The sequence below is a fragment of the Galeopterus variegatus genome, unplaced genomic scaffold, assembly GCF_000696425.1.
Source record: "Galeopterus variegatus unplaced genomic scaffold, G_variegatus-3.0.2 Scaffold5866, whole genome shotgun sequence".
Taxonomy (NCBI): Eukaryota; Metazoa; Chordata; class Mammalia; order Dermoptera; family Cynocephalidae; genus Galeopterus; species Galeopterus variegatus.
Window position 1 is genome coordinate 14,114 of NW_007731977.1, and position 27,149 is coordinate 41,262.

Genomic DNA, 27,149 nt, shown 5'->3' on the forward strand with positions numbered 1-27,149 from the left:
GCCCCACCGCTTGTGATCCAATAGAGGCTCTAGAGACCAGACCAAGTTCTATGGATCCTGGGGGCCCCTTCACATCCTAGTCCCTGATCAGGGGAAGTGAGCAGCACAGTCTTGGGAAGAATGGATAAGTACGGTGAGTGGGGTTGAAGGCAGGGTGGGGCTGGAGGACAGAGCCTCTTGACTCTAGCTTGGATTAACTGACCCATTACTACGGCATCCCCAGAGTACAAGTGCAGCCTTTTCTCAATTGCCAATCCATGTAGCTACAAGCCCTCTCCTTTCTCCTTTCTGAATATTCTTGACATTTGCTCCCTCATCTCACCTGCTCCTGTTCAGACCTTTATCTTCTCTGGCCTGGATCACTGTAGTGACTCCTAAGTGGGTCTCCCTCTGTACTGTCAGAGGGAACATTTAAAACACAGCTCTGAGCAGATCCCTCTAAACACTCAGTGGCTCCCACTGCTGAGGGACTAAGTCCAAACTCCATAGCCCAACACTCAAAGTCCCAGCCTTCCTTTTCAACCCCATTTCCCTTCTCCTGAAATGTCCCCAGCACCCCTTTCTGGCTGGGTACTAGGCCTGGCCGTTCACCACCTGAAGGCTCCTTAGTGTGTTTTCCTAAGTAAAATTGCGATGGACCCTGGTTCTCCACTTACCAAGAACTGGCAGAATCTTTGAAACAATTTATTTTTAGAGGTTTTTAAAGTTCTGGATCAAATTCAGAGGCCCCTCCCTCTAATATCCAAGAAGGTTGTGAAGATTGAGGTGCATGATGAGCCAAGCGAGTTTAGCACGGAGATTACATGCAGTTGGTGCTCGATACTCATGGACAAGAATACAAATTATTATCATTACCCTTTGCACCCAACCTCTTTAAACAGGATGGACGGGGATCCATAGAAAGCTTTCTTAACCTTTCCAGAGCAGACCCCTCCTCCCCCTTCTTTTTACCAGTCTAGCCATCCAGGTGCTGCAGACAGCAGGTCCCACGGTGCTGGTTGCATGTTTGCTGAAGGGGTGGTGGACGGCTCCTGCAGGAACCTAGCTTAGTTTCCCTGTCAGCCCAGGAACTTCCTGCCCGGCGAGGCTACTGCTTGGAGTTGTGGAGTCTGTGTCCTGAACAAAGACACCAGCAAGGGAGGACAGTGGTGGCTGAAGTCCACTGGCAATTGGGGTCAAGCCTGGATGAAGAAGAGGCACCTTTTCCTCAGTGGTTCACCCCAAGGACATAAGAGGCACCCTTTCTAATCATACAGAGCCGCTGTACGCCCACCTGCGGCCCACCCTGCCACTGGTGATGCTGAGGGAGAAAATCCCATTCAAAAAAACAAACTATAAACAACCACCTATTAAAATGACAATCGGTGCAATTAATGTTTATTGACAGGCTAAGGAGAGATAAGGTACCCCCCCACAAGGTGGTGAGGACCCATCATCGTGTCCTCCCGGTTGGCAGTCCTCGTTGCTAGCGTCCGTAGATCGCAGCCTCACAGCAACCCTTGAGATGCGCACTCTTTTTTCCCATTTTACAGCTGAGGAAACGGAGCTAGACAAGAGCGAGGTGACTTGCCCCAATCCTCAGCTAGGAAGTGCGGGCGCCTCCCCGGACATCCTGCACTCTCTGTAACCCCCTCAGGGAGGTCTGCTGGCCCGGCGCATCTCGCGCACACGGCCAGGGTACCCGAGCCCTTCACCGGGGCCAGCGGGACTGCACTGACCTCCTCCCCGCCCGCAGGCGTGAAGACCCCCTTGTGGAAGAAGGAACTAGAGGAGCCCCGGGCCAGGGAGGCGGGGCAGGAGGAAGCAGAGGACGGGTCGGAGGACGAGGAGGAGGAGAGGCCATTGGAGGAGAGCGCGGCCGAGGGCGAGGAGGAGCCCCGGGCGACGGCCGAGGGCGAGGGCCGCGAGCGTCGCTCGGTGTCCTACTGCCCGCTGCGCCAGGAGTGCAGCAGCCAGCAGGTGGCGCTGCTGCGGATCGCCGACGGCGGCTTCTGGAGCTGGCTCAGCCCCTTCGCGCTGCTCGGCGGCCTGGCGGCTCCCGCCGACAGGTGAGCGCGCGCCCCTCGGCGGGGTCCCCAGGGCGGAGGGACGGCGGCGGGCACTGAGCGCTCGGGTCCCCGCCCGCAGGAAGCGGGGTCTCCGGGAGGAGCCGTGCGTGCTGGAGACGCGGCGGAGGCCGCCGCGCCGCGGGGTCTGTGCGCGCTGTGAGATCCTTTTCTGCAAGAAGTGCAGGAGTCTGCACAGCCACCCGGCCTACGTGGCGCACTGCGTTCTGGATCACCCGGATCTGGGTAAGGCGGGGGCCGCCGAAGGCTCCTGAACGCCACACTCCCGCCCCCCGCCAGCCTTTGTGCCCCCCATCCTCGCCTGACCTGAAACTGCCCGCAACCTTCTCCTCTCCCCTGTGCGGAGCCGACTCCAGCACGTGCCACACGGCCGTCATCCGGGGCGCCCCCCTCGGGCGAGAAGGCCCACTGCTAATGCGGGGTGCCCACCTGTCATCGAGCGCTCCCAACCCAGAGCCCAGCAACACCCGGAGCCCCGCTACTTGCGACTCCTCGCCCGCGGCAGCACCCAGTGCCTCCTGCGCACCTGACTCGCGTCCCCTGACAGACACATTCATCTCTTGGGTATTTCAGATCCTCTGGCCAGGTGGGCAGAGGCATCGCCTAGAGAAAATCATCTCCGAGTTCCCTCATCTCTCTGAGAAACCTGCCCCTTTCCTTCCAATCATTCAATAAAGCCTCTAATCAAAGTGTCAGTGTCTCGAGATGGGGGTGAGATGAGGTGGCTCGGGGGGGTGGGGGGGGGTGAAGATGGGCCCTTCCTCCCCTCTCCTGGGGTTCAAGCCAGAGGGAAGAGTGTGGGCAAAGAGGCTTCTTCCTCGCGCCTCCCCAGGACAGGGCGGTACAAGGCACTTGCATCCAAGGGCAGTCAAAGGCCATCCTCCCCACTGCGCAAAGAAGAAAATGAAGGCGTAGGGCCAGGAATGCCCGTGGGGAGCTGAGGGCTGAGCCCTTGCCAGACCATTCTCTCCTCCCCTGGAAGCCCCGGCTTGCTGAGGTCGGTGTGTGTGCAAGATGAGGCACTGGCAGGTGTGGAGGGGCGGGGACGGACTAGAGAACCAGATGCTAAAATAAATGCTGAGACTGGCTGAGGCAGAAGACAGGGAGGCTGGGGAGCTGGTTTTCTCCAGGAATCCCAGCTATTCTTGGCCAGACAGCAGGAGCTTTGGGAATGCTGCGTGTGTGGCCTGGAGAATGGAGCCATTGTGAGCACAAGGCCTCCCCCAACCATCCCCAGTGCCTGCAGCAATGCTGACCCCAGGGAGGCTCCTGACCTCTCTGCTGCATGTCCTCCATCTGGCCTGGGGGGCAGGAGGGGATGCAAGGACATTTTGCTTTTTGAGGAGAGGCAGGCCCCTTTCCCCCATCATGACTATGCACACGCAGCTGGCTGGCCCTGGTTTGGATAGAAGAGCACGGTCCTGGCCCCCCAATATCAGTGCCCACCTGTTCTGCTGGAAGAGATGGAAGAACTGTCACAAGGAAGGCTGTGTCCCACCTCTAGGCCCACTAGGTGGAGGCATCTCTTTATTCCAGCCCCAGACAATAAGCCAGGACCCAGCAGGCCTGCACAGTGTCCCTCCTGCTATGTCCTGTCCCCCCAAAGGGGCTCTGAGGTTGGAGACCCCTGTGCCTTCACCCTTATCCAAGCATCCTGGGGGTGAAGCGTCCTGGGAGTGAGGCCTCTGATTAAATAAGACATAATTTTCCAAGAACTGAGCCAGGGGAAGGGACAGTCTTACAAAATAGTCTCCAACCTCTCCGTTGAGTATTGTATCCTCCCTGGTGGATCGCAGGGCTGTGGCCTTATGGATGAAAGTGCACCGTCAGAAAAAACAAAATCCCCAAGGCTTGGGGAGGAAAGAGGTCCTTGGGGGAAAGGGTCGTGGAATCTGGGATCCTTTCGTGCTTCTCCTTGGATTGATCCCATCCCTACCTCCATGTGGTAGGGACAACACAAAGACAGTGCCACCTTCTTCAGGGAGCAAATTCAGGCAAACTTCCTGGTGGGGGCGCTGCTGCCTGCTCTTCTGCAGGGAGGCTCAGAGGCTTCCAAGACAGGTCCTGCCCCAGGGCAGGGAAAACTGAGGGCACCAACATTTCATTAGGCGGTGAGGTGGTTAGGTGCCTTCAGAACAGGGCGCCCCCTGAATTGGCATGCCAGCAGCCCATCCAGGGCAGCTCAGTGGCCCACTGGCCCGAGGAAGTCACCTGCAGTTTGGCCTGGTCGAGGTGCCAGTAGCGGTCATCTCTGAAGAAGATGATGGAGCCGTCAGGCCTTGGCAGGGCACCGCTGACCTCCTCAGGGACACCACCCCAGTCCTGCAGGCCACGGGGATAGTAGGGTTCTACCTGTAGTCCCCCTTGGGCCAGCATGTAGTAGCGGGCTCCCTTGAAGAGGACGAGGCGGCGTAGAGGAGGGAAGAAAAGGGCCGCATCGGGATGGCGGGGCAGGCCCCCTGCCCGGCACAACTGTGGGGAACCCCACACTGGCTTGGGGCCCTGGAACCTCCAGCATCGACTCCCTAGGAGGCATTGGGAGAGCCAGGGTGAGCTAGATGATCTCACCCACTGGCCCCCCACCCCACCTCTGTCCCCTACACCCCCTACTTCCCCTCAAGTTGAAGCTCACAGTTGTTAGTATTTGTGACAGTCCAAATGAATTAACTACTAGTTATAGTAACTTAAAACGGTCGGGGAGGTAGTAAGAGAGGGACTATTATGGTCTAGACTTCCACCAGGTGTCAGCAGAGAGCAGACAGCACTGAATGAACCTATCATCTATTGGGGAGGGGGCAGGGCCCCTCCCTGGGTGAGGAAAGTAAAACCAGGTAGGCCTACAAGCTTTCTTCACTATCTTTAGTACTAATAATTTTATGAGGGCAGAGATCTTTGTTTTGTTCTGTTCTGTATCCCCAACACCTCCAACTGTGTCTCATGCACAGAAAGCACTCGGTATTTGTTGAATGAATGAATGAATGAATACAATTTACTGAAGCATTACATGTATCTAGTTATATACTGCACACTCTTTGGTCATTTTTCTCTTTTCATCCTCCTTCCCCAGCAAACCTGTTATTATTTCCCCCATTCAAGAAATACAAGCTCCAAAGATTAAGTGACATGCCCAACCTCACCCAGCCAGGATTTCAAGGAAGATCCGACTTTTTCCGTTGTATTACAGGGCTCAAGAGCAGTTCTTGGCTTCCCTCTAGACTCTTCTCTGAAACTCTCCCTGGGACAACCTTGACACCTCCTGCTCCCCACTCCATCACTGAAAAAAATCTCCTGGTAGAGTCTTCCCTGGGGCCACAGGTTCCAGCTAGAATAGAGACTCCACCATGGACTTGCTGAACTAGACACCTCCTCTCTTTTGTCCTCTTTTGACTTTGGGCAGGACACCTCCCCTCTCTAGACCTTAATTTTCCCAGCTGCTCTAGGGCTGGTACCTTTGAAGAAGTAGAAGTCTCCATCCTCCAGTGACACTGCGGCGGCCTCAATGTTGGGGGGCAGCCCGGCCCACCTTTCCTGTAGTGGGTGTGGCTCTGAGACATTGCCATCAGCTGCCACCTCCCAGAAGTGGCTCCCTTTAAAAATGTACAGTCGCTGTTGCCCATCTGCCCAGAGACAAGAGAGAATTGAGGAATGACCATCAGCCTTCTGTTGCTTTCCAGGGAATGTGCTATCCTAGAAAGCAGTGCTGGGGCCCAGAAAGTGACATCCCAAAGTGAAGGCCTCAGAGCACAGCAGCCTCAAAAATAAAGTTGTCCTCTGACTTTCTCCTGCCCTCCTGTCTCTCAGCCTCATTCTCTCGCGAGGCAAGCCATAGAGACCAGAATCCCTCCTCCCCAAGGCGGGCCACAGATATACTCTAATCCTCCTCCCCACCCCCAACCCCAGCCTCTCTGTCTTGGAGCTAACCACAAAGAAATTCTCTGATCTACCTTGTCTGACTGTAGGTCATAAGACCCCCATTCCAGAAAGGGTCCTGCCCCATACCCTGGAGAACTGAATGCTACACAGAGAGGGCAAGAAGCATCTGAACAGACAGGCCTTGCCGACTTTCCCCACTCAGTCTGTTAGCATCAGAGCACACTTTTCTTGTCCAATCATCACATTTCTACACAGCTGTGCCTGCTTCATAGCCCCTAAGCATAAAGAATATGGACAATTTTCCCTCTATCTTTGGGTCTTTATTCTGCAGGCTCGCATGTCATGTATAACTACGATATAATAAAATTTGTTATGCCTTTTCTTCATATTAATCTATGTTTATCAGGTGATTTTTCAAAGAACCTTCAGGGGATTGAAGGGGATGTCTTCTACACCAGCTTCCCAAACTGACAAGCAGAGAATGTGGCATGCAAAGGTGGGCGGGAGGGAGCAGTGTTTTGCTTGGGTGTGGGCTGAATCCTGCAGAATGTATGTGGCTTGGAATTTCTAGATTTTATACTCACCCCTCCCGCCTTGTACTCCCAGCTCTGGAGACCCCAGGAGATGTGGGGGAGGAAGGAAGAAGGAAGCAAGGCATGGGTGGGACCATCTTACCTACAGTGATGGCATCGAAGGAAGAGTGGCAGTATTTGGAACCTCGGGTTTCAGGGCGCCTGCCCTGGGGACTTTGGGGGTCCCAGGCCTCAAAGTCAGTGAACAGCTTTCCTGGGAGCTGGATGGCCATTGAGCCCCCTAGGGGCTTCCCTTTATGGGAAGGAGAGAAGAGGAGAATACACATGGGTTGGGGTATGTTGTGTGCTCACGACCTCCCCTTTGGTTCCTTTCATAATTATATAATATGAGGAGCAGGGAAGCAGAGTGACAGTGGAAGTTAAGAATTGTCCCTGGTTGTTGGTGGTAACCATAATTGCACTAAACCCATGAATTTTCTCTCTTACCCGACAGCCTGGGAAAGAGGGACCTACTGAGACAAAATTGGAGTGGGGGACCAAGCAAGGGTTTGGAAGGAAAAAGGGCAGAGGGTCCTCTTCCCTGAGTCCTGGGCAACACAGGTGGCATGAGGACAGAGTTCAGGGACACAAGGTGTGATAACTACAGCAATTATATATATGTATAAAACATATATAAACAAAAAACCCCAAAGTAGCCATAAAGTTGAAAGATAGTTTAAAAAAAAAACCCCAAACCGGAAGTAGCAATTATAATAATTACATCAATCTCCTTCACTTATGAGAGGAATGAAGCAGAGTCCATCTGCTACTTCCTGTGTGACCTTGGGCAAGTTACCTAACCTCTCTGAGCCCCATTCTCCTGAACAAAAAGATACTTACCTCGTGGGTGTATTGTATGTGAAGTGCCTGTCTATGGTAGACACTCATGAGATAGCAGTGGTTACTATTACACTGTGGAGGTTTTTCAGGCTACAAAGCATGTTTGTCCCCACTAGCACAACAGCCCTGTGAGATTAGCAGGGCCTTAATCATCCCTTTTCACAGAAGGTAAAACGGAGGGGTCTCAGAGGGGACAAGCTTTGCACAAGAGCACCTGCTAATCAGGGATGAACTTGAACTCAGGCCTCCTGGCTCGGCACCACACACCGCTTTAGGACAGGAATCCTGTTTGAGGAGCCGGCGTCCAAGGGCTGGAGACCTGGGGACAGGGGTGGCGCCAGGAGCGGGGCATGGCTGGGGGGCTCACCATACAGGCTCTGCACGGCCAGCACGTCGTCCCAGCTGAGTAGCGCGTCGCGGCCCAGCTTTTTGTAGTAGGGCGCCATGAGCGCGCGCGGCGCCGGCGAGTGGGTGAGGCCGAGCGTGTGGCCGATCTCGTGCGCCAGCACCACGAACAGGTTGCGCCCGCGGCGGCCGCTCAGGGACCAGCGCTCGTCTTGGTCGAAGTGCGCTTCGCCGCGACGGGGCAGGAAGGCGTGCGCCAGGGCGCCCCCTGCAGGCGGCGCAGAGGGTCAGGGGGAGCCGCGGCCCGCGGCGTCCCCACGTCCCCACGTCCCGGCTCAAATGCCACTGGAATAGGTGTGGCTGTTTTCTACTGCATAATTTCCCTCCTAGTTAAGTCTGGCAGAAGCTGAACTGTGGAGAGGCGTGCAGATGACCAGGCCATGAGGCGTGGATACCTAATAGGCAGTGTGGTACAGATAGAGCACGGGGGGAAACTGCCTGGGTTCTAATCCTAGCTTTACCATTTACTAGCTGTGTGACCTTGAACAGGTAGCCTAACCCCTCCGTGTCTTAGCTTCCAGATCAGAAAATGGGAATGATTATAATAAGCTTTTTTTTCCCCAGGGTTGTTTTGAGGAATAAATATGTTTGTGTGTGTACATGTATGTTACGTATGGTATTTAGAACAGTGCCTAGCACATAAGTGCTGCATAAGGATTATTTTCAAAAAGATCTAGGAGTAGGTATAGTGGTTATCCCTAGAGGGGGATATGATGAGACCTTCTGTTCTATTTTTTGAGCTTGGTGCTGGGTGTGTTTGGTGTGTGAAACTTCACCAAACTGCAAACATATGATATGGTGCACATTAATGTGTCTATATATTTTACTTAATAAATACACACATATATGTATATATGCTTGTGTTCTTGCCCTCTCTGTGCCAGGGCACCTCTGTGGGCCTCTATTTCCCTGCTTGTAACAGTAGTGAGCAGAGGGAGTTGGCCTGGATCAGTGATCCCCAAACTTTTAGTATGACAAAGACGGATCTTATCAGACCTGCAGATTCCAGGGCCCCACCCCTCACAATTCACTTTCTGCAGGGGCAGGTGACCCTGACACAGGAGTGAGCAAACTGCTGTGATAATGTGGGCCTAGAAGCTTGTTGAGGATCCTTCCAGCTTTGCCTTCTCAGAGCCCAGGCCAACAGGGACTGACAAAGGTCAGGAGGCTGACATTAAAGGGAGAGCCTCCTGGGGCATGGAGAGTCGGCCATGTGAAGGAATACATGCCTCGTATTCTGAACATACCTCCAGCTGTTTCAAGCACTGTTTGCACTGTTTAGCTCTCACAGGGAGACAGATGGGCAGGTTTCAGAGGGGAGCAGATCAAAACTTAAAAGACAAAGCATCTGTCCCAAATCAGAGAGGTGCTTGGGGAGCACAAGGTCCTGACTCCTAGTACGGTGCTGTCTTAGCTAGCAAACGCTGTCTGGGTATGCATGTAGGTATCATGGGTGAAGTGAGTTACATGCAAGCATGTGTGTGTGCTACATGTTGATTCTTGCAAGGCCTAGATTTCTCCCAGTCCTAACCCGGGTCCCAGCAGCAGAGCCTGGAAATGGACCTTGCCATAGGTGGGCTTGATGGAAAATAGGGTAGTGCAAGGAAGATGGGGGCCCAAGTTCCCAGGCCACACAAGGGCTTAAATCACCACCCTGAAGGGGTCCCATCAGGTTTCCTTTCCCCATTGGGAGAGAGGAAATATGGGCAAATAGCCCATATGTAGGTTCTGAAGGCCAGTGTTGGGCAGAATGGGAGGGGAGCAGTTTAAATGACATCTAGAAGCCTTCAGGTTGGGGACAAATATAACTACCTGTGGCTGTGGGTGTGTAAAGCACTTCCATAGCTGTCAGGGGGTAGAATGCCTCTTGCCCTGTGGTATTTGGGTGGGGGGTATTTGATGGAGAGGGGAAGCAGTGGTGGGGCAGTGGATGTTTTTTAAGGCTCTGGTCTGGAGAACATCCGCTCCTGGAGAACAAGAGAAGTACGGGCCTGTCTAGAGGCAGGAGATGGATGATGGGACCTTAGAAGATGCTCCCAGAATAAATAATATCTTTAGAGTTCATAAAATATGTCCCATACAGAACATTATCTGACCGTCCCTTCAGATGTGGTACATAATAGGGCAGGGACCACTGTTCCCATTTCACAGAGGAGGAGACTGGGGGTCCATTGGAGGGGGATGTGGCTTGGCCATGGCCACAGGGAGAGTGAATGCTCCATTGCCACCCCCAGCCTGCCTGTCCTAGTTGGATTCCCCTCCTGCTATGTGGAAAGAGGCTTTGCATCATCAGCACCTGGGCCATCGAAGGCGTTGCCCAGCCCGTCGTTGTGGTCCCCCTGGAAGAAGGTGAGTCGGATGTCAGCGGGGCCCGTGGCCGGGGCCTCCCAGAACTCCAGTGCCGAGACGTTGCTCCACAACTGGAAGGCGGCACGCACGGCTCCCCGAACTGCAGGCTCGGGCAGGTGCTCAGGCCAGTTCACCAGGCGGTAGGAGAGGTGTTGCTTGTACCATTTGTTGCCTGCCACCCAGAAAGGCATGTCATTCCTGCTGCAGAGCCTGAGTCTGGTCCCCACAGACCCAGAATGATGGGGAGGTAGGCCCTTCCCCAGGGAGCCCAGGAACTGATGGGGAAGACACAGCCCTTGCCCTGGGCAGCCCCCATTTGGCTGGGGAGATACTGCCTCTGCTGAGGGGAGCCCTCAGACTAAGAGGACTGCCCCTGCCATGGACAGTCCCCAGGCTGGGGGCTTAGCCTGGGGAGGTCCCAGTCTGAGGCAGGGGATGCAGCTTCTGCCCAGAAAAAGTCTCAGCCTGAAGGAGTCTGTCTGCACCCCCCAGTCTGGGGTCTTATTCTTCCCCACTGCCTGGGCTGAGGCTGAAAACAGTTCTGTGCCTCTTGCTGCCAGCATATCCCTGCCCCTGCCTGCAGTGTCAGGTGGAGGAGAGGTGGGGCTGTGGAGGCCACAGCTGTGACTGCCCCCGCCACACCGTCCTGCCATCTCCTGGAGGCTTCACCCTGCCCTTTCCAGTGCCTCAGGCCTGTGCTGGCCAGCAATCACAGGAGCCATTTATATGAGGTCCTTTCCTGCCCCTTGCTCTCCTCCTCCCTTCCTCAGGGACTCCAGAGAGCTCTGAGGTGAAAACAAGTAAGAACTAAGGGTGCGTTTTGTCACTGACTGAGAGAACATTTTCCATCTCAGCTTTGCTAAGAGTTTCTCTCCTTTTGCCCCAAACTGCAATTCCTCCCTGAGGGCCAAGACTCTGGCCTCTTGCCCCAGCCCCAGGCCAGCTGAATCTGGGTCCATCTGCAGTTCAGTATGCACCCAGGAACAGGGTGGCTAGAAGGTCCGGATCCCCAGTTTCTTATGGGCTACTTTTGAGGCCTGCAAACTCAAGGGCTGAGACTGTGAGCTCAAGTGGAAGACTTGCAGCTTGGACTCCTGGGCCCAGGGTGGGGGAACTGAAATCCAGGGGAAGGGTCCCACCCAGGGTCACAGAATGAGCAGCTGAGCTAGGCCCTGACCCCTAATCCAGAGCTCTTTCCATTATACCACATAGACAAGCAGACATATTTGCTGAGACTCCAGGCTTCTAACTCTGTCTAAACATCACTATTCTGGGGCAAAGCAGAGCTAAATTCTACAGATGGATAGGAAGGTCTCAGAGCAGAGGGGCTGGACTCCCTTCCCCTCCCTACCCCTGGAAGTGGGGGAGGGGTATGTCCCTTCTCCCGCCCCTGAGCCAAGCTCCATTCAAGGCAATGCTGCCTCCCTGGGCCTGTTTGGCCTGGCAGCCACCCAACCTCTGCCTCCCAGCCAGTGACCAACCCTCTGAGAGGGAAGAAGGAATGATTTTAAAGAAGGGAGGGAGATAAAGAAGGTGGGGGAAGGCCTGGGGTCCAGAGGCGCTGGCTGAGAGTTCATTACGCACCAATAGCACTTCTGCTAGTCACGCTGTAAGTCTTCACTGGGCACCAGACCAGCTGGCGCTGGGCTCTTTCACACCCTGCTGTGGGTGACTGATGCCCCTGACAAACCTTTAATCCTCTAGCAAAGTGTGAGGGAGCTCCTTCTGCCTCTTTGCAGCTGGGGGATGCCCCTCACTCCACAGGCAGGGAAGGTGGGAGGGTGGGCAATTCTCTCATTCCAAGTAGCTTATGAAGGTGTCAGGCGTGACAGGTCTCAGGAGAAAAATCCTCTGCAAAACTTGTGTGTGTGGGTGTGGGTGTGTGTGTATGCGTGCGTGTGTGTTTGAGGAAAGGACAGAGAGGATGAATGAATAGGAACAGGATTTGAGAGAAAATAACTGTTTCCCTTGGGAGGGAGCAGGGTGGGGGGTTGCTGGTGTGCCTGCTCGGAAGGAAGGGGCCAGCAGCCTGAGTCCTGTCCCCGTCTGCCTCCAGATTTGCTCCCTTGAGGAAGGCCAACTGTTTCAGGCCCCATCCCAGATTCCTGGCTGAGCAGGGCTGGTTTTCATGGCAACCCCCGGGCCCCAGTAGCACCCGGCACTGCACCTCTCACACCCTTGCTCCAAAGTCCAAAAAGGAAGAGGGAAGGAAAAGGAGCTGGGGAGGGGGAGGAGAGCTAGCTTTGCCTGGGAAGGACCTTGGAGTCCTGACTCCTAGCAGGCAACTGATACTGTGGAAAGAATGTGGGCTGGAATCCCAGTACTTCCATTTGCAAACTTACATAACAAATTATGGAATCTCTCCAAGCCTCAGTTTCCTTACTTGCAAAGTGGGGTTATAAGACTTCCCTCATGGTAGGATGTGAGGCTGAAATAGACTGCAACTCAAAGCTGCCTGGCAGGCTGCAGGTGCTCAGTAACTACCCACTCCTTTCTGCTGCCTTTTCCACCCCAGGGACACCCCCATGCCCTCCACTTGCACCAGCTCTGTGACGGAAGAGGAAGGATTAAAAATCAGACCTGCAGGTGTAGAAAGGAGCAGATTCCTGGAACAAGGTTGCCAGATTTAGCAAATAATACAGGATGCCCAGTTAAATCTGAATTTCAGATGAACAACAAGTAATTTTAAAAAATAAAAATAAAACAATTATTTGTTGTTCATCTGAGACTCAGATTTAACTCTGCATCCTGTATTTTATCTGGCAACTAAGTGCCGCTATCTTCTATCCAAAAGGGATGCCCCAAATTGCAGAGTGAAAAACGGACTCCATTAGACCTTCCTTAGGGCATGAGAAGTGAGATACAAGCAGAAGGAAGCATCTCTAGAGCTCAGGTTCCAAGTGAACTGCTGAGATTGTTTCTGGTGCTGCCCCACTTTCCACTGTATTCTCACAAGCTCCTGCCACGTGGTAATCAGGGACCATCTCTCCTGAGGGAACAGAGTCTCAGTGAGCAAGGTGACATGGACTGGGTCACAGAGCTGAGACTTGCACCCAGGACCTCTGGGTCCAGGGATGCAGCTCTCTCTGTTCCACCAGCACCTCCTGAGCTCCTGTCTCTCCTTTCTTCTACTTCACTTTTCCCCTCTGCTGCCTAGAAACACAGTGGAATGCAGAACATGTTGACACCAGGGACATCTTGAGCCCAAAGCCTGGCCCCCATCGCCGATTCCTTGCTTTACCAGCTCGGTCAGTCAGTACTGGAGATGCAGAGTGGCTAGATGTGTAGACGCAGCAGAATTAGATTGGCAAACACCTCGAAGCAGCACCTTCAAACAATGGAAGGGACATGCCCACAATTTCCTTACAGATTAGTTAAATGAAAACGAACCGTGGGCCTTCTGTCTTGCTCATAATGACTATTACTGGTAAAAGTAGTTAACACAAATGAAAACTGCAATGGCCCAAAATGCTCACAGTAAAATTAATTATTGACGAAAATCTGACCGAAAAACTCCATCGTATTAGAAATCTCGAAAAATGCAAAAATTGATCAGAGAAAACTAGACTTAGTAAAAGCAATCAAGATGCTAAAATTAGACCTAATAAAACTTGTTTGTGAAAAATTGACAGAAGAATCAAATCTTCATAAATCTTAGATCTGTACCATTTGACCCTGGAATATTGAATTCAGCAAAGAAAAAAAAAAGAGGTAAAGAAACAAAATAAAGCTATAAAAGGAACATCACAAGAGCAGAAAATGTAATGTGTAAAATGTACCATGATAAAATGTTCAGAATAGGCAAATTCATAAAGACAAAAAGTAAATGAGTGGTTGCCAGAGGCTTGGGGGAGGGAGAACAAGGATAACTGCTAATAGGCATGGAATTTGTTTTTGGGGTGATAAAAATGTTCTGGAATTAGATTGTGGTAATAGTTGCACAATTCTGCAAAAACAGTAAAAACCACTGAATTGTACACTTTAAATGGATAAATTATATAGTATATGAATTGTATCTCAGTAAAGCTATTAAAAATGTGCTATGCACAAAATAAAACTGATAGATGGATCACATCTTTGTTGATAATTGTAACAAAGAAGAATTGACTCTGATGACAATAACTTCAGTAAAATGTACATTAAAATGTTGGAAACAATTTAACTGCCCTGTGTAGAAAATTGATCAAGGAATTAAGTGGGCTTGATGGGGTTTGATCTGGAAAATACTCATATGATGACAATTCATCAATTTAGGAATAATTCTGATTTAAATGTCTGTATTCACAATCATGGTCCTCAAGTCAAGAGGTCCTATTTGCCCACCCCTCCTGCCCTAAGGAAGAGAGGTTACTGACAAAGCCCAGTCCCAGGCTGAGCCCTTTTTCTCCAGGGGCTTCAGGATGTTGGGGAATCCTAGCCTAGCTGGATTTTAACAGTGCTCACCTTGCTTTGCGAAGCGTTTTTTCCGCCTCATTTTAGTCCTGCGTCCAGCAAACAGGGCACCGATTCTCTCGGTCCAAGCTGCATGACTGTCAGTATCTGCAACCCCGCAGCGGGGTCGAGTCATCTGGCGCAGGGTGGCACGGTCCAGCAGGCCACTGACGGGCAGCTGGGACACCCACTGGAACTCTCTGTCAGGAGGAATTGAGATACAGGACCGCAAAGGGAGGTAGGTGGTAGGGGTGAGGGCAGGGAGGCCTGCCTTCTTGGGGCTTGGCCAGCCAGCCTTCCAGAAGGAGGAGGGAGACAACTGGAACTTTGCACCCTAACACTCCCAGTCCCCCACATCCCTGCATCCTACCTGATGGCATTGCTGAATTGAGTGGAGGTGGGAGCTTTGGGGACCTGTTCATTGAGGTATCCATACTTCTCCAGGAATGCCTAGGGAAAGAGGAACATCAGATTCTCCTACCACGCAGCATCCTCTCCCCTTCCTTGGTCTCCAAGGGTCCACAGCACACACTTCCTGCCCAATTTCACCTCTTGTTCCAAGAAGGTCTGTAAACCATAGCAGAAGTGTCCTGGGATTAAAGTCAAAAGGACCGGGATTCAATTCCAGGCCACCACTGACTAGGTGGATGATCTCAGGCAAGTCGCTCAATGTCTCTCAACCTTAGCTTCCTTACCTCTAAAACTGGGCTAGCAATACCTGCCCTGCATATCTCCTGGCATTGTTAGAAATGTAGCAGGACATGCTGGATAATACAGTTACCGGCTCTGGAGTTGGGCTGGCCTGGGTTGAATACCAGCTAGCAAGGTACTTCTCTAAACCACAAGTTTCTCAACTGTGAAATGGGCTTAGTAATAGTACTTTCCTACAGTTGTTTTCTTTTTTGTGTGTGATGAGGATTAATCCTCATAGTGTTTCTAAAGCACTTAACACAGCACCTGTTATATAGGAGGGACTCCATACAGAGTAGCTATTATAATATGTGTCATATAGATATACACTATTCATGTGCATCAGATTTGCTCCTGAAACATCTAACCTCTCTAGAAAAATCTTCCCATATCAGGAGATGATCAAGTGCTGTCTCTTCCATGCCTGGATTGGGAATTATCTCTCTAACTCTGGCTTCTTCCTAAACAACTCTCCTCCCCCCAAATTTAGATATATTTAAGGCTCTATGAAAAACATATGTACTTACCCTCAACTTTATAATTGATATAAAAACTTGACACTTTAGGGATGTATTTTTTTTTTCCTTTTTGTCTTTTTTACTGACCGCTAACGGGATCGCAACCCTCGGTGTCGCGCCCGTACCGGGGACCGGCAACGGGATCGCAACCCTCGGTGTTGCGCCCACACCGCGCTCAGCCAGTGAGCGGGAACCGGTCTCCACATGGGATCCGAACCCTCGGCGGGAGCGCCACCACGCTCCCACGCGGCGCACTCTCCAGTGCGCCACCGGACCGGCCCAGGGATGTATTTTTTGAATTAGAAAACTGCACCTTCCTTCTTTCATTCATTCATTTGTTATCATGCACCTGCTAGGTGCAATGGTAAATAAGATATTCTTAAGGAGCTTATCCATGAGTGGATAGAGACAGACAATAAAAACAGAGGTAACATGTAAATAAAGGAGATAAATTGGTGCTATGAAGAAAAGAAACCAAGTGATGTGATCGAGAATAATTTAGATAAACTTTACACCAGTAGGTCAGGGAAAGACTCTCTAAGGAGCTGATATTTGATCCAAGTCCTAAAGAATGAGAAGTAGCCAGCCATGCAACGAGGTAGGAAAGGTTGTTCCAGGGAGAGGGAACAGCAAATGCAAAAGCCCTGAGCTAGGAATGACATTGACATGTTTGAGGGACAGAGGAAGGCTGAGCACCGTGAATGTGAAGAAGCCGGGGTGGGATGAAGTCAGAGAGGCAGGGCTGTCAGCCGCAGTAAGAAGCGCAGGTTTGTTTTTAGTCTTGCCAATGGACTCACTGTGGGAAATGAAAGAAAGACAGGAGTGCAGGATGGCTCCAAAGTTTTTGGCTTGGAAGGTGGTACCATTTACTACATGAGGAAGCCTGAGGGAGGAATGGACGGGGGGCGGGTGGAATAAGATTAATGTGATGATGTAAAAGTGGCACTGGCTGTGTGATCCCAGAGCTCAGAGAAGCAGCCAGAATCTTTCAGCATGTAGACGATGTAAAGCCGTGGCCCTGGATGACGTCTTCTGGGGAAATCAGTACAATTAGAGAACATCTCACGCTCCAGATGCCTTTTACTCCCTGCTTGCCCTCACATGCGTGAAAGCTGCTCTCCCAGTGACCAAGTTCTTTAAGGCCAGTCGACAGCTGTGTGTGACTCATTCTCACCTATCACCAGTCCTACCTTTGGAGGGATGATGCACATAGGTCCCTGCTTGCCCTTCTCACTGATAAAGTCCCATAAATGTCACCTAGTATTAAAAAAGTCACCTCAGCTGCTTAATTCTTACACAGACACAGTCTCTTAATTTTTACCCCTCCTTGTTGCGTTACCTATATAGAAATCATTTTCTGTCTTCCTTGTTCTTACACTCACTTTTCTTTGCTGGTTTTTTTTTTTTTTTTTAATTTTTTTGGCAGCTGGCTGGTATAGGGATCAAACCCTGGACCTTGGTGTTATCAGCACCACACTCTAAGCAACTTCGCTAACCAGCCAGCCCCTTTGCTGTGTTTCTTAACTCAAAATAATTCCAACCATAGCTGCTGCCTCAAGGAAAAGGCACAAGTTGGGAATGAAACTAGACAATAAGAGCCAAGATCAGCATGTCCCTGAGTCTTTGCAAGTATCCAGCCTCCTCTTTGTGGATTTCATTTACATTCTTCTTCGGTGACCTCCACATCCTCTTAAGAAAGCCACTTTCCATAAGGAACCCTCATTCTAGACAACAGAACACCCTCCAAGTCTGTTTTATTGTTTTTCTGCATTAATTTATTAGTATTTTGGCACTATTGTTTTCTTTTTTCTCTTTACAAATGTAAACTAGTTTTGGATGCATAATGGATTAAAGGGGTTCTAGTGACTTAATCTGGAAAACTATTTACTGCTCAACATAATGTGGTGTCATGGAATAGCCACCAGGTTTGGGATTGAGAATCTGTTCCCAACCCTGACTCTGCTGAGTGGCCAGGGACAAATTACTTAACCTCTCTGAGCCTCTGTTTCTTTACTCACAGTGTGAGAATAAGATTCACCTCACAGTTTCCCAGAAGGATTAAAATAAAGCAATGTACATCTAGCATAGTGCCTGATACATAGTAAATGCTCAACGAACAGTTCATCTGGTTGATTTCCCTTAGAGGGAATTAACAACAGACTTTTGGAATGCGCCCAATGGCTGTAGTTACACCTCTGTTTTCAATTCAGGTGCTTCTACGTCAGACTGCCTCACCTCACCCAGGTGTCTGGTTCTCTTCCTTGCCTCCTCCCTTTCCCCTGGTGAGGATGGACAGAGGGCTAAACGAAGCCAGGGAGGTAATGTCTCCTTAGGAGCAGTTTTGCTAGGCAAGTGACTTGGGAGAGACTGGGTCACAGGTCAATGTGGCTGGCACTTCCTTATGCCTCTCTGCACGAACCCGCCCAGACCTTATCAGGGAGTTGGCTCCAGTTCTGGAACTATGAAGCCTTGGACAGAGGGGATGGAGGGAGGGAAAATTGACTGGCGGCGTCTCCTGTTTCCTGGCTGGGCTGCCGTGCCTGGTACTCTGGCAGGCAAGGTGGAGTGGAGGGCAGGATGGGGTGGAGGCCTTTCTCAGGGGTCCATCAGAGGGGAAGTCCTGGGCCTTTCTTCCTGCCTGTCCCTGGGACCCTGTAGGTTGCAATGCAGAGTTGAATTTCCAGTAAGTAGAATAAGCACGTGCCCAGGACACCAGCCAAGTAGAGGCACCAAAAGAACAAGAAATTTTAAGAATTTGACATTTTATATTTCCATAAAAGCATTGATGTATTATAATGGAGATTATGAGGGTTTATGGACTCTCTTATACTGATTTTATGCTTAATAGGCATATACTTAAACATTTTAAAGTTACATATGGGAAGGGGCCCCTTAATACTGTCAGTGCCGAGTGCTCTAAAGCGCTGTTGAGTGGAAGCAGATACACATCCTTGTGTGAGAAGGTGGCAGAGTCGAGACTCCCTCTGCTCCTGGAGCTGTCCGGAGAAAGAGCTGGGGTATGGGGTCGGGAAGGAGGGGTGGTAGCATGGCAAAGTAACCTCAGGAGAAGATGCAGGACTGGGAGGTATAGCTCCAGTTTTTATCCCAGCTCTACCACTGACCCCCTTGGGGGATTCATTTCCCTTCTAGACTTCCATCTTCCTGCAGGCTTCTCCTGTGTTGTCTTAGGGATTCTCTGAGCTCTACCTGGGGGCATCCCTGCCCCACTTCATAAAGGCAGTGTCCAGGCCCCTCTTCCCTGCCTTGAAGTTCAAGCTCCAGGTTTTTCTTTTTTCCCTGTTCTCCACCCATCCTCCCTCCTGGGGAGCCCAAGGCTTGAGCTGAATGGAGAGGAAGTTGGAGGGCTGTGCCCCTTTAGGTGACTCACCCTGCACTGGCCTAAAAGCTTGTGCCAACATGCCTCACTCACTTGGTTAGGGCTGGGGCCACCTTCCTGGAGAGTGGCTGTGGTGTCTGGGTAAAGTGAGAATGGTTCTCCCAGGACCCAGCCAGCTGGGTGGGATCACAACTCTGGGGGTTCTAGTGCTGCCTCTGTCCTGACTTGTTGTGGGAGGGTGTGTAGAGCCCAGCCCACTTAGTGCCTCAGGGAAGGGGACATTCTGGTCATTTCTGAGCAGGGCAAGACTAGCAATGAGGTGCAGCAAAATGAATCCTAGCCCTGAGTCAAGAATCTGAGTCATTGGACTGGCAGGGCAAGAGCATTGGACTAAGAGTCTTCAGTTTTATTTCTGGTACTAGTGCTGTGTGTTCTTAGGCAAATGCTGTACCTCTCTGGGCCTCAGGGTCCTCTTCTATAAAATGAGGGGGTTGGATTGGGGCTCTAAGACATATACCAGTTCTGTTAGTGCAGGCTTGCTTCTGCAACTGACTAGCTGTGTGAACTATAACAAAGTTACTTAACCTTTCCATGCCCCAAAATATAAAATGGGGGAAAGAATACTGCTTTATCTTTCTCACAGGAGTGTTGTGAGAAGCCAATAAGAAGATGCTTTGGGAAAAGTTTATGACAGTTGTCCTGTCAAAAATGTTATTTCTACCTCTATAGTCACAGAGCTTTATTGCTGGAAGGGACCTTTGGTAAATGAGTCTAGGACTCAGCTTCCTAGACATCCTCCACATCAAAGAATTTCAGCAGCAGATATGAAACCAAGAATTTAAAAATTGCAAAATGGCAAACTCATTCAGAAACCATATTGCTTTACCTATGATATAGTACATCTCATATTGGGTTTCATTATGATGTTGGTTTTTCCATAGTGACTCCGTGAGATCATGCTTATCATTCAAGTACATCTTTATCATTATTAGCAAAGGTAAGAGGCAAGGGATGATAGTTGGCATTCTGCCCTGACATGTTCTATAAATAAAAATGTTTTCTAGTAATCAGGAGCACAGTAAGCCCTTGACAACTGTAAAGCTTTTAAAGGTGTTGCACCTTCTTTGAACCTCACAGTCACCTTGCAAGAACATAGACAGGACAGGTATTGCTATTCCCATTTTTAAAGATGAGGCAATTAAGTCACAGGGGAGTGCAGTGTCTTGCTAAAGTGTCCTAGTGAGTGACAGAACCAATACTTGAACCCCAATCCTCTGACATCTATCCTAGGATGTTTTATCTCACATTTAAACAGGTGACTCAGAGGCTTTAAAACTGAAGGAGCAGGAGCCAAGCTGCTCTCTCCACTGGGGAGCTGACCCTCAACTAGGAAAAAGGTAAAACTGGGGTGTTTCTAGCTGGATTTCTCCTGTGTTCTCTGCAAAGAGGCCCAAGGACAGAGCTAGGGAAGAAGTTGCTCAGGCCGTGAACTCCAGCTTTCAAATACAGGCTGGGATCACAACTCTTCCCATCACACCCTAAACAGGTCGTCTGACAAGCCACAGATGTTCAACAGAACTGAATCATGTTCCTTCAAAAAGACAAACATCTGCTTCCAGGATGCTTTGCTTTCACCCTCTGGCTCCTGTGGGCTAGGAAAGGCCTCAGGACAGTGGGATCAGCTCAACTCCTTTCCTTTATGTTGGGCAAAGGCTTTTCCCTCCCTTCTGAGTCCCTTTCTCTTCTCCTTCTTTCCCTTGTCCCTCGTCTCATATTCATAAAGCTCTATGTGGGTATAACCTAGATGCTCTTTGCTGTAATCCGTGCTTTCTTTCATTTTCTGTCCTTAAGGAAGATGGAAAACATTAGCTGGCCAGTCTCCACTGAGACCCATCTAGTACTTTTTCTAATGCCAAATAACCACACTGCATGGACTCACTGTCCTCACTAGGCTTGTGGGGCTAAGTGTAGGGAACAAAATAATGCCCTCACCAGGGCTGAGTTTAGGGAGAAGTTGTCTAACTGTCTCTCTCTGCTGTGTTCCTGCTTCTATTACGCAGCTCTTGCTAGATTCCTTCATTTTCAGACTGGCTTAACAAATGCTTTTCTACCAACTTGTGATCCTCTGGGACCCTTCAGAGCCTCTTCAGCACTTCTATTCACCCTGTACCCATGAGTCACTGAGCTAAGCTCCTGGGAACGGCTTCCATGCCTGGGCTTCTGGGTTTCTGACTCACAAAAAGTCAAATGAATGGCTCTGGGGTATGAGAAACAGACACTGCATCTGGGGTGGATACTCCACAGAAGCTCCAATGTCTGTCTGGGGAAGCAAACTATCCAGCTCCTTGTACTGGCACACTAGGAGTAGCCGCACACATATGGACAGACCACCGATTGGAAGACAGGTCCGGGAACTGCTGCCCGATTGTTCTAGAGAAGATCCAAGCAAAGAAAATGTCAGATAGATCCCTTGGGACAGTCTCTGTCACCCAAGCACAGGACAGGGCCTGGCTGGGAATGGGAGGGGGGCCAGGGCAATGATGTAATTCATTAACTCTCAATCTTGCAACTCAGCAGTGGAGGCTCTTCCTACATACTAGTGTTGTGAGCAGCTCTAATTTTCCTAAGTGGGCAACAATGAACTTGTTCATAACACAGCTTTGTAAGCAGTAAGTCTCCTCCGTGGCAAGCCCACTCCGGAAAGGCTTCAACTTAATTACTTTGTGTGCACACAGGGGACACATAGAGCCATGCACACAGGGGTATAGGGATACACACACATACTTGGAAACACAGACACTTCCAGACAAATATGAACACACAAGTTGGTGATATGTATAGATATATATATGCACACACACACAGACACACAAACACACCAAAGCCAAACAATGTTAGAGCTAGAGAGAATCTTAGAAGTCATCTAAGAAAGTTAGCCCCTTTATTTTACAGAGGAGGAAACTGCAGCTCAGAGAAGTAAAGGGACTAGTCTATGATCACACGGCTTGTTTTTATTATTTCTTTCCTTCTATGCCCTTTGGGTCTAATTAGTTCTTTTTCTAGCTTCTTAAAGTAGATCATTGATCTAAAACCTTTCTTCTTTTCTACTATAGGCATTTAAAGCTGTAAATTTCATCCCAAGCACTGCTTTAGCTGCATTCCACAAACGCTGATACTAAATGCACTTTCATTATTATTCAGTTATAAATATTTTCTAACTTCCCTATGATTTCTTCATTGACTTGTCAGTAATTTAAAATTGTATTGTTTAGTTTCCAAATATTTGGGGCTTTGCTGGATATCTTATTGTCACTGATTTTTTATTTAGTTCCATTTTGGTAAGAGAACATAATCTGCAAGATTTCAGTTTTTGAAATATTTTGAGACTTATTTTACGGCCCAGCTTATGGTCTATCTTGGTAAATGAGTCCCATGTACTTAAAAAGAATGTATTTTCTGGAGTTCTTGGTGTAGTTTTCTATTAATATAAATTAGGTCAAGATCGTTGATGGGGTTGTTCATGTCTTCTATATTCTTACTGATTTTTTTTTTTTTTTGGTCTACTTGTTCTATTCATTACTGGGAGTAGGGTATTAAAATCTCCAACTATCCGGTCACGAAAGACCACATATTATATGATTCTATTTATATGGAATGTCCAGGATATACAAATATAGAGAGATAGAAATTAGTCTGCAGATCTCATCAAGGCTTGGTTTTAAGTTTGGTGTGTGTGTGTGTGTGTGTGTGTGTGTGTGTGTGTGTGTGTGTGTGTGTGAGACTTCCTTTCTCTAAGTGCATCTTAATCTGGTTTAGTCCACTTTGAGTGAATATTGTACCGATACCATAACACTTTACACTTCCCACTTGACACATCCCATTTCCTACTTCACACCTGACACTTCCAACTCACAAATGTATTATTCTTACAACAGTAGAATTCCATTCACCTACCCCCATCCCTTAGGCTATTGTCATAACTTTTACTTTTTAATGTGTTATCAAGTCCAACTTATAATGTTATTTTGCTTTAAGCAGTCAGTTATTTTTTAAGGAAATTATGAAAAGGGAAAAATGTATTTTATGTTTACCCACTTTTAAGCTTTGTTAGAGTAGCTTTTACTCTAGGTCATGGTCCTTACTCCTAAAGCCCAGCATCACTGCTGTTTCAGATGGATGCCCAGGGCGTTTAAGAGTATTTTCCCATTTCAGCTTGGCCAGACCTCCATCTTCCAGAACTGCTCAACTTCTAGACTCTTTTTTCTGTTCTCAAACACGAAGAGCTATTCTCTGGTGAGGCTTGCATACTCTCAACCTACACAAGCCAGCACAGCTTTCAGGCAAGGATTTCCAGCAAACCTCTGTACAGACTTATGGGAACCCCTTTCAGTGTAGCTCCCTCCTCTGTAATGCACTGCTCCATGGATTCCAGCTGTTTCAGAGGCCCTGAACTCTGACCTTTGCCACCTCAGCTCAGCAGGACTGCTATGCTCTGCTTAGGGTCTAGCTCCTGGCACCGCAATCAGGGAACTATCCCCAAGCCAAGAGCTGGGGTGACTGTGGGGCTCACTCTATAAGTTTCCCTTCTGTGGATGATTGTATTTTCCTAAATGACCACAACAATATCTCCCATTCCCACACTCTTGTTACAATGTGACTTCAACACTCCTCCCACCAATTGCGGGGTCTATGTTCCCTCCCCTTGAACCTGGGTGGGGGCTTGTGACTACTCTAGCCAATGAAGTACAGCAGAAGTGATGCTGCGCAACTTCTGATTCTGGGTTATAAAAAGGACACACTCCACCACCACCCATCCTTCTCTCTCATTCTCTCAGAAGATTCATCCTCGGGATCTAACTGCCATGTTGTGAGGAAGTTCAAACTAGCCAACACAGAGAGATCATATGGATAGGCCTATGTGGAGAGGATATGAGGCCCCCAGCTGACAGCCAGCATCGACCACCACATATGTGAGTGAGCAGCCTTCAGATGATTCCAGCCCCAGACACTGCACATTGGAGGCAAGCTGCCCTGATGTGAGACAGGCTACCCTGATGTGCCCTATTTGAAATTCTGACCCACAGTATCTGTGAACTTAATACATGGTTGTTTTACTTCACTAAGTTGTGGGGTAACTTGTAACGCAGCCGTAGTAACTACAACGCTGTCTCTTAGGAATTGCAGCCCTGTGCTGCCTATTATAAATGCTGAAAATAGTTGCCTAACATTTTTTGTCTGTGTAATTGTTGTGGGAGAGCTAGTTTCCAAGCCAGGACTTTAGTCTGAAGTTCTGTTCTCTAAAATAATCATAAAGATGATAACTTCAACGACAGCATTGAGAGCAACTTCCTTTTCTAGATTGCTTTGTGTGTACTAGGTACTACGCTGAGCATTTTACATACATTATCTCAATGAAACTACACACAACTGTACAAAGAAGAAAACTGAGGTTCATAGAGGTTAAATGATTTACCCACGGTTGGCATATGGTCCTGTCTGGCACCGAAGCCCATGCAATTAGCCACATACAGAAACACGTATAGGTGCACAGACACAAGAACACACCCAACTGAATACACACACACACACATATACACACACACACACGTATGTACATGCATAGGCATAGAGACTCATACAAATCCATTATACATTTCTAGAGTTTTTATGCTTTTAAAACATTTCTTTTTTTTTTTTTTTTTTTTTTCCCTTTTTGTTTTTTTTTCGGTTGGCATATGGTCCTGTCTGGCACCGAAGCCCATGCAATTAGCCACATACAGAAACACGTATAGGTGCACAGACACAAGAACACACCCAACTGCATACACACACACACACACACATATACACACACACACACGTATGTACATGCATAGGCATAGAGACTCATACACATCCATTATACATTTCTAGAGTTTTTATGCTTTTAAAACATTTCTTTTTTTTTTTTTTTTCCCTTTTTGTCTTTTTTTCGTGACCGGCAACGGATCGCAAACCTCAGTGTCGCGCCCGTACCGGACCGGGACCGGCCACGGGATCGCAACCCTCGGTGTTGCTCCCGCCCCTCGCTCAGCCAGTGAGCGGCTGGTCTGTATGTGGGATCCGAACCCTCGGCGGGAGCGCCACCGCGCTTCCCAAGCGGCGCGCTATAGCAGTGCGCCACCGGGCCGGCCCTTTTAAAACATTTCTTGTTCTCAGCGTTAAAAAATCCCTTCCCCTACTTTATGTTAAATAGACTGAAAGAGAGCCAATCTGCTACATATTGTTTCCCAAGCACAACCCAAAGTGAAATTCACTCCATCTGGGGCCACCACAGGCATGGGCAGCAGAGATATTGTCTCTGTTCCCTTGCCAAGGATTGCCTGGGACCTGAACTTGGTGGGGTGGGGTGGAATGGGACTATTACTAAGACTTGACTTCACAGACAGAAGCTTTCTCCTTGGGCCAGAGGACTCTGCACTTGATGTTGTAAGAGTCTAAATTCAGAGAAATAAAGTGATTCTCTGAATCCTTGAATGTGCAAAAAAAAAAAAAAAAAAAAAAAAAAAAAAAAAAAAAAAAAACCAGGCCCGCGGGGATGCGCCAGCTCTCGGAAGGTCCCGGGGCCTCGCCAGTGCGCCCCGCTCCGCTTTCTGGGCCGCTCCTCCCTGGCGCTTCGCTGGGAGCCGGCCCGAGGTCGTCCAGCCCGGGCAGTGCCTGCCCACGGGTCCACCAGCCCGGCACCGAGGGAGGGAGGAAGCAAGGGAGGAAGGAGGGTCCGGAGCCCGGCACTCCCGCCCCACCCACTCCGCTCCGCCGCCGGAACGCGCCGCGGACCTGGAGCCTCTTCCGCCGGCTGTAGAGTGGCTCCGTGCCGAACTGGAGTAAGGGGTTCCCTCTCAGCTCTTGCCCGTCTATCGGCTCTTGTCGCTGTCCCCACCCCCTCCCCAGTCCCGGACAATCAATGCGGATCCGCGTGCCCGTGTGGTCTCAGCCCTGGCACGGGCGAGAATGCTACCCCGGCTGTTTGTGTGCAGGTGTGAAGGGGAGGAGGGCAGGGGGAGGGTAGTGCAGATTGCCCGCTTAGGGGGGACGGCCAGGTGGCCCGACTGTAAGGTTCTGGCGGGTCTCAAGCACGCGGACCTCTCTCGGCCGGGCACACACACCGTACCTCCACCTCCTTGCGCAGCTCCTGGCCTGTGCGCTCCGCGGGCTCGGCGTGCAGGCCGCCCCACAGCAGCAGCGGCAGCGCGCGTAGCAGGACGCCGGCTCGCGCCACCATCTCGCCACCGCGCCTGCCGCGGGGCGCCTGGCACCCCACTGCGTTCAGCCGTAACCAGGCCCGCGGGGATGCGCCAGCTCTCGGAAGGTCCCGGGGCCTCGCCAGTGCGCCCCGCTCCGCTTTCTGGGCCGCTCCTCCCTGGCGCTTCGCTGGGAGCCGGCCCGAGGTCGTCCAGCCCGGGCAGTGCCTGCCCACGGGTCCACCAGCCCGGCACCGAGGGAGGGAGGAAGCAAGGGAGGAAGGAGGGTCCGGAGCCCGGCACTCCCGCCCCACCCACTCCGCTCCGCCGCCGGAACGCGCCGCGGACCTGGAGCCTCTTCCGCCGGCTGTACTGCCTGCCATGCGCCCGCCGCCGCCCTGCGGACCCTTTCCCTCGCCCGCCACCTCCAGTTGATCCGGATCTCTCCAGGGAAGGCCGGGGAAGAAACGTCTTCTCCCAGCAGCTGTGGCTACCTAGGACTTCTATGAAGAGCGGTCCCAGCCTACCTGAGGGTCGTTGATTGTTTCAGTCAAGGGGGCAGTGAGGCACTGGGTTGTAAGAGAAGGACCCTTGGTCTGGCGTCAGTTACAGACCTGCTTCTGTTGCAGTGACCGATTTGCCTTTTGGAACCTGTCTCAGTCACCTGCTGGCTGTGTGGTCTTGGACCAGTCACTCGCCTTCTCCGAACTCACTTTTCTCATTGGTAAATGGGGTTAATAAGAATACCGATATCATGTGATTGTTGGGAGAATTTAATGAGACAATAATACTTGTAAATAACAGCACGGTGCCCGGCATCATGCAGTACACACTTAATAAATGGTAGG

General features: G+C 50.3%; 2 protein-coding genes across 2 annotated transcripts; one reads left to right on the plus strand and one right to left on the minus strand.

Moving 5' to 3' along the window:
• Positions 1–120: 120 nt before the first annotated feature.
• On the plus strand, positions 121–2,756 carry LOC103605521 (chromosome unknown open reading frame, human C17orf50). The gene is made up of 3 exons (XM_008590125.1): positions 121–133; positions 1,736–2,048; positions 2,128–2,756. The coding sequence occupies exons 1-3, from the start codon at positions 121–123 to the stop codon at positions 2,318–2,320; spliced, it is 519 nt and encodes a 172-aa protein (XP_008588347.1). The 3' UTR covers positions 2,321–2,756.
• A 793-nt stretch (positions 2,757–3,549) lies between these two features.
• On the minus strand, positions 3,550–26,345 carry MMP28 (matrix metallopeptidase 28). The gene is made up of 8 exons (XM_008590126.1): positions 26,232–26,345; positions 14,907–14,986; positions 14,549–14,736; positions 10,053–10,277; positions 7,719–7,964; positions 6,615–6,764; positions 5,516–5,683; positions 3,550–4,591 (listed from the first exon to the last, which is right to left on the minus strand). Exons 1-8 carry the CDS (start codon positions 26,340–26,342, stop codon positions 4,197–4,199), a joined length of 1,563 nt encoding a protein of 520 aa, XP_008588348.1. The 5' UTR covers positions 26,343–26,345; the 3' UTR covers positions 3,550–4,196.
• Positions 26,346–27,149: the final 804 nt, after the last annotated feature.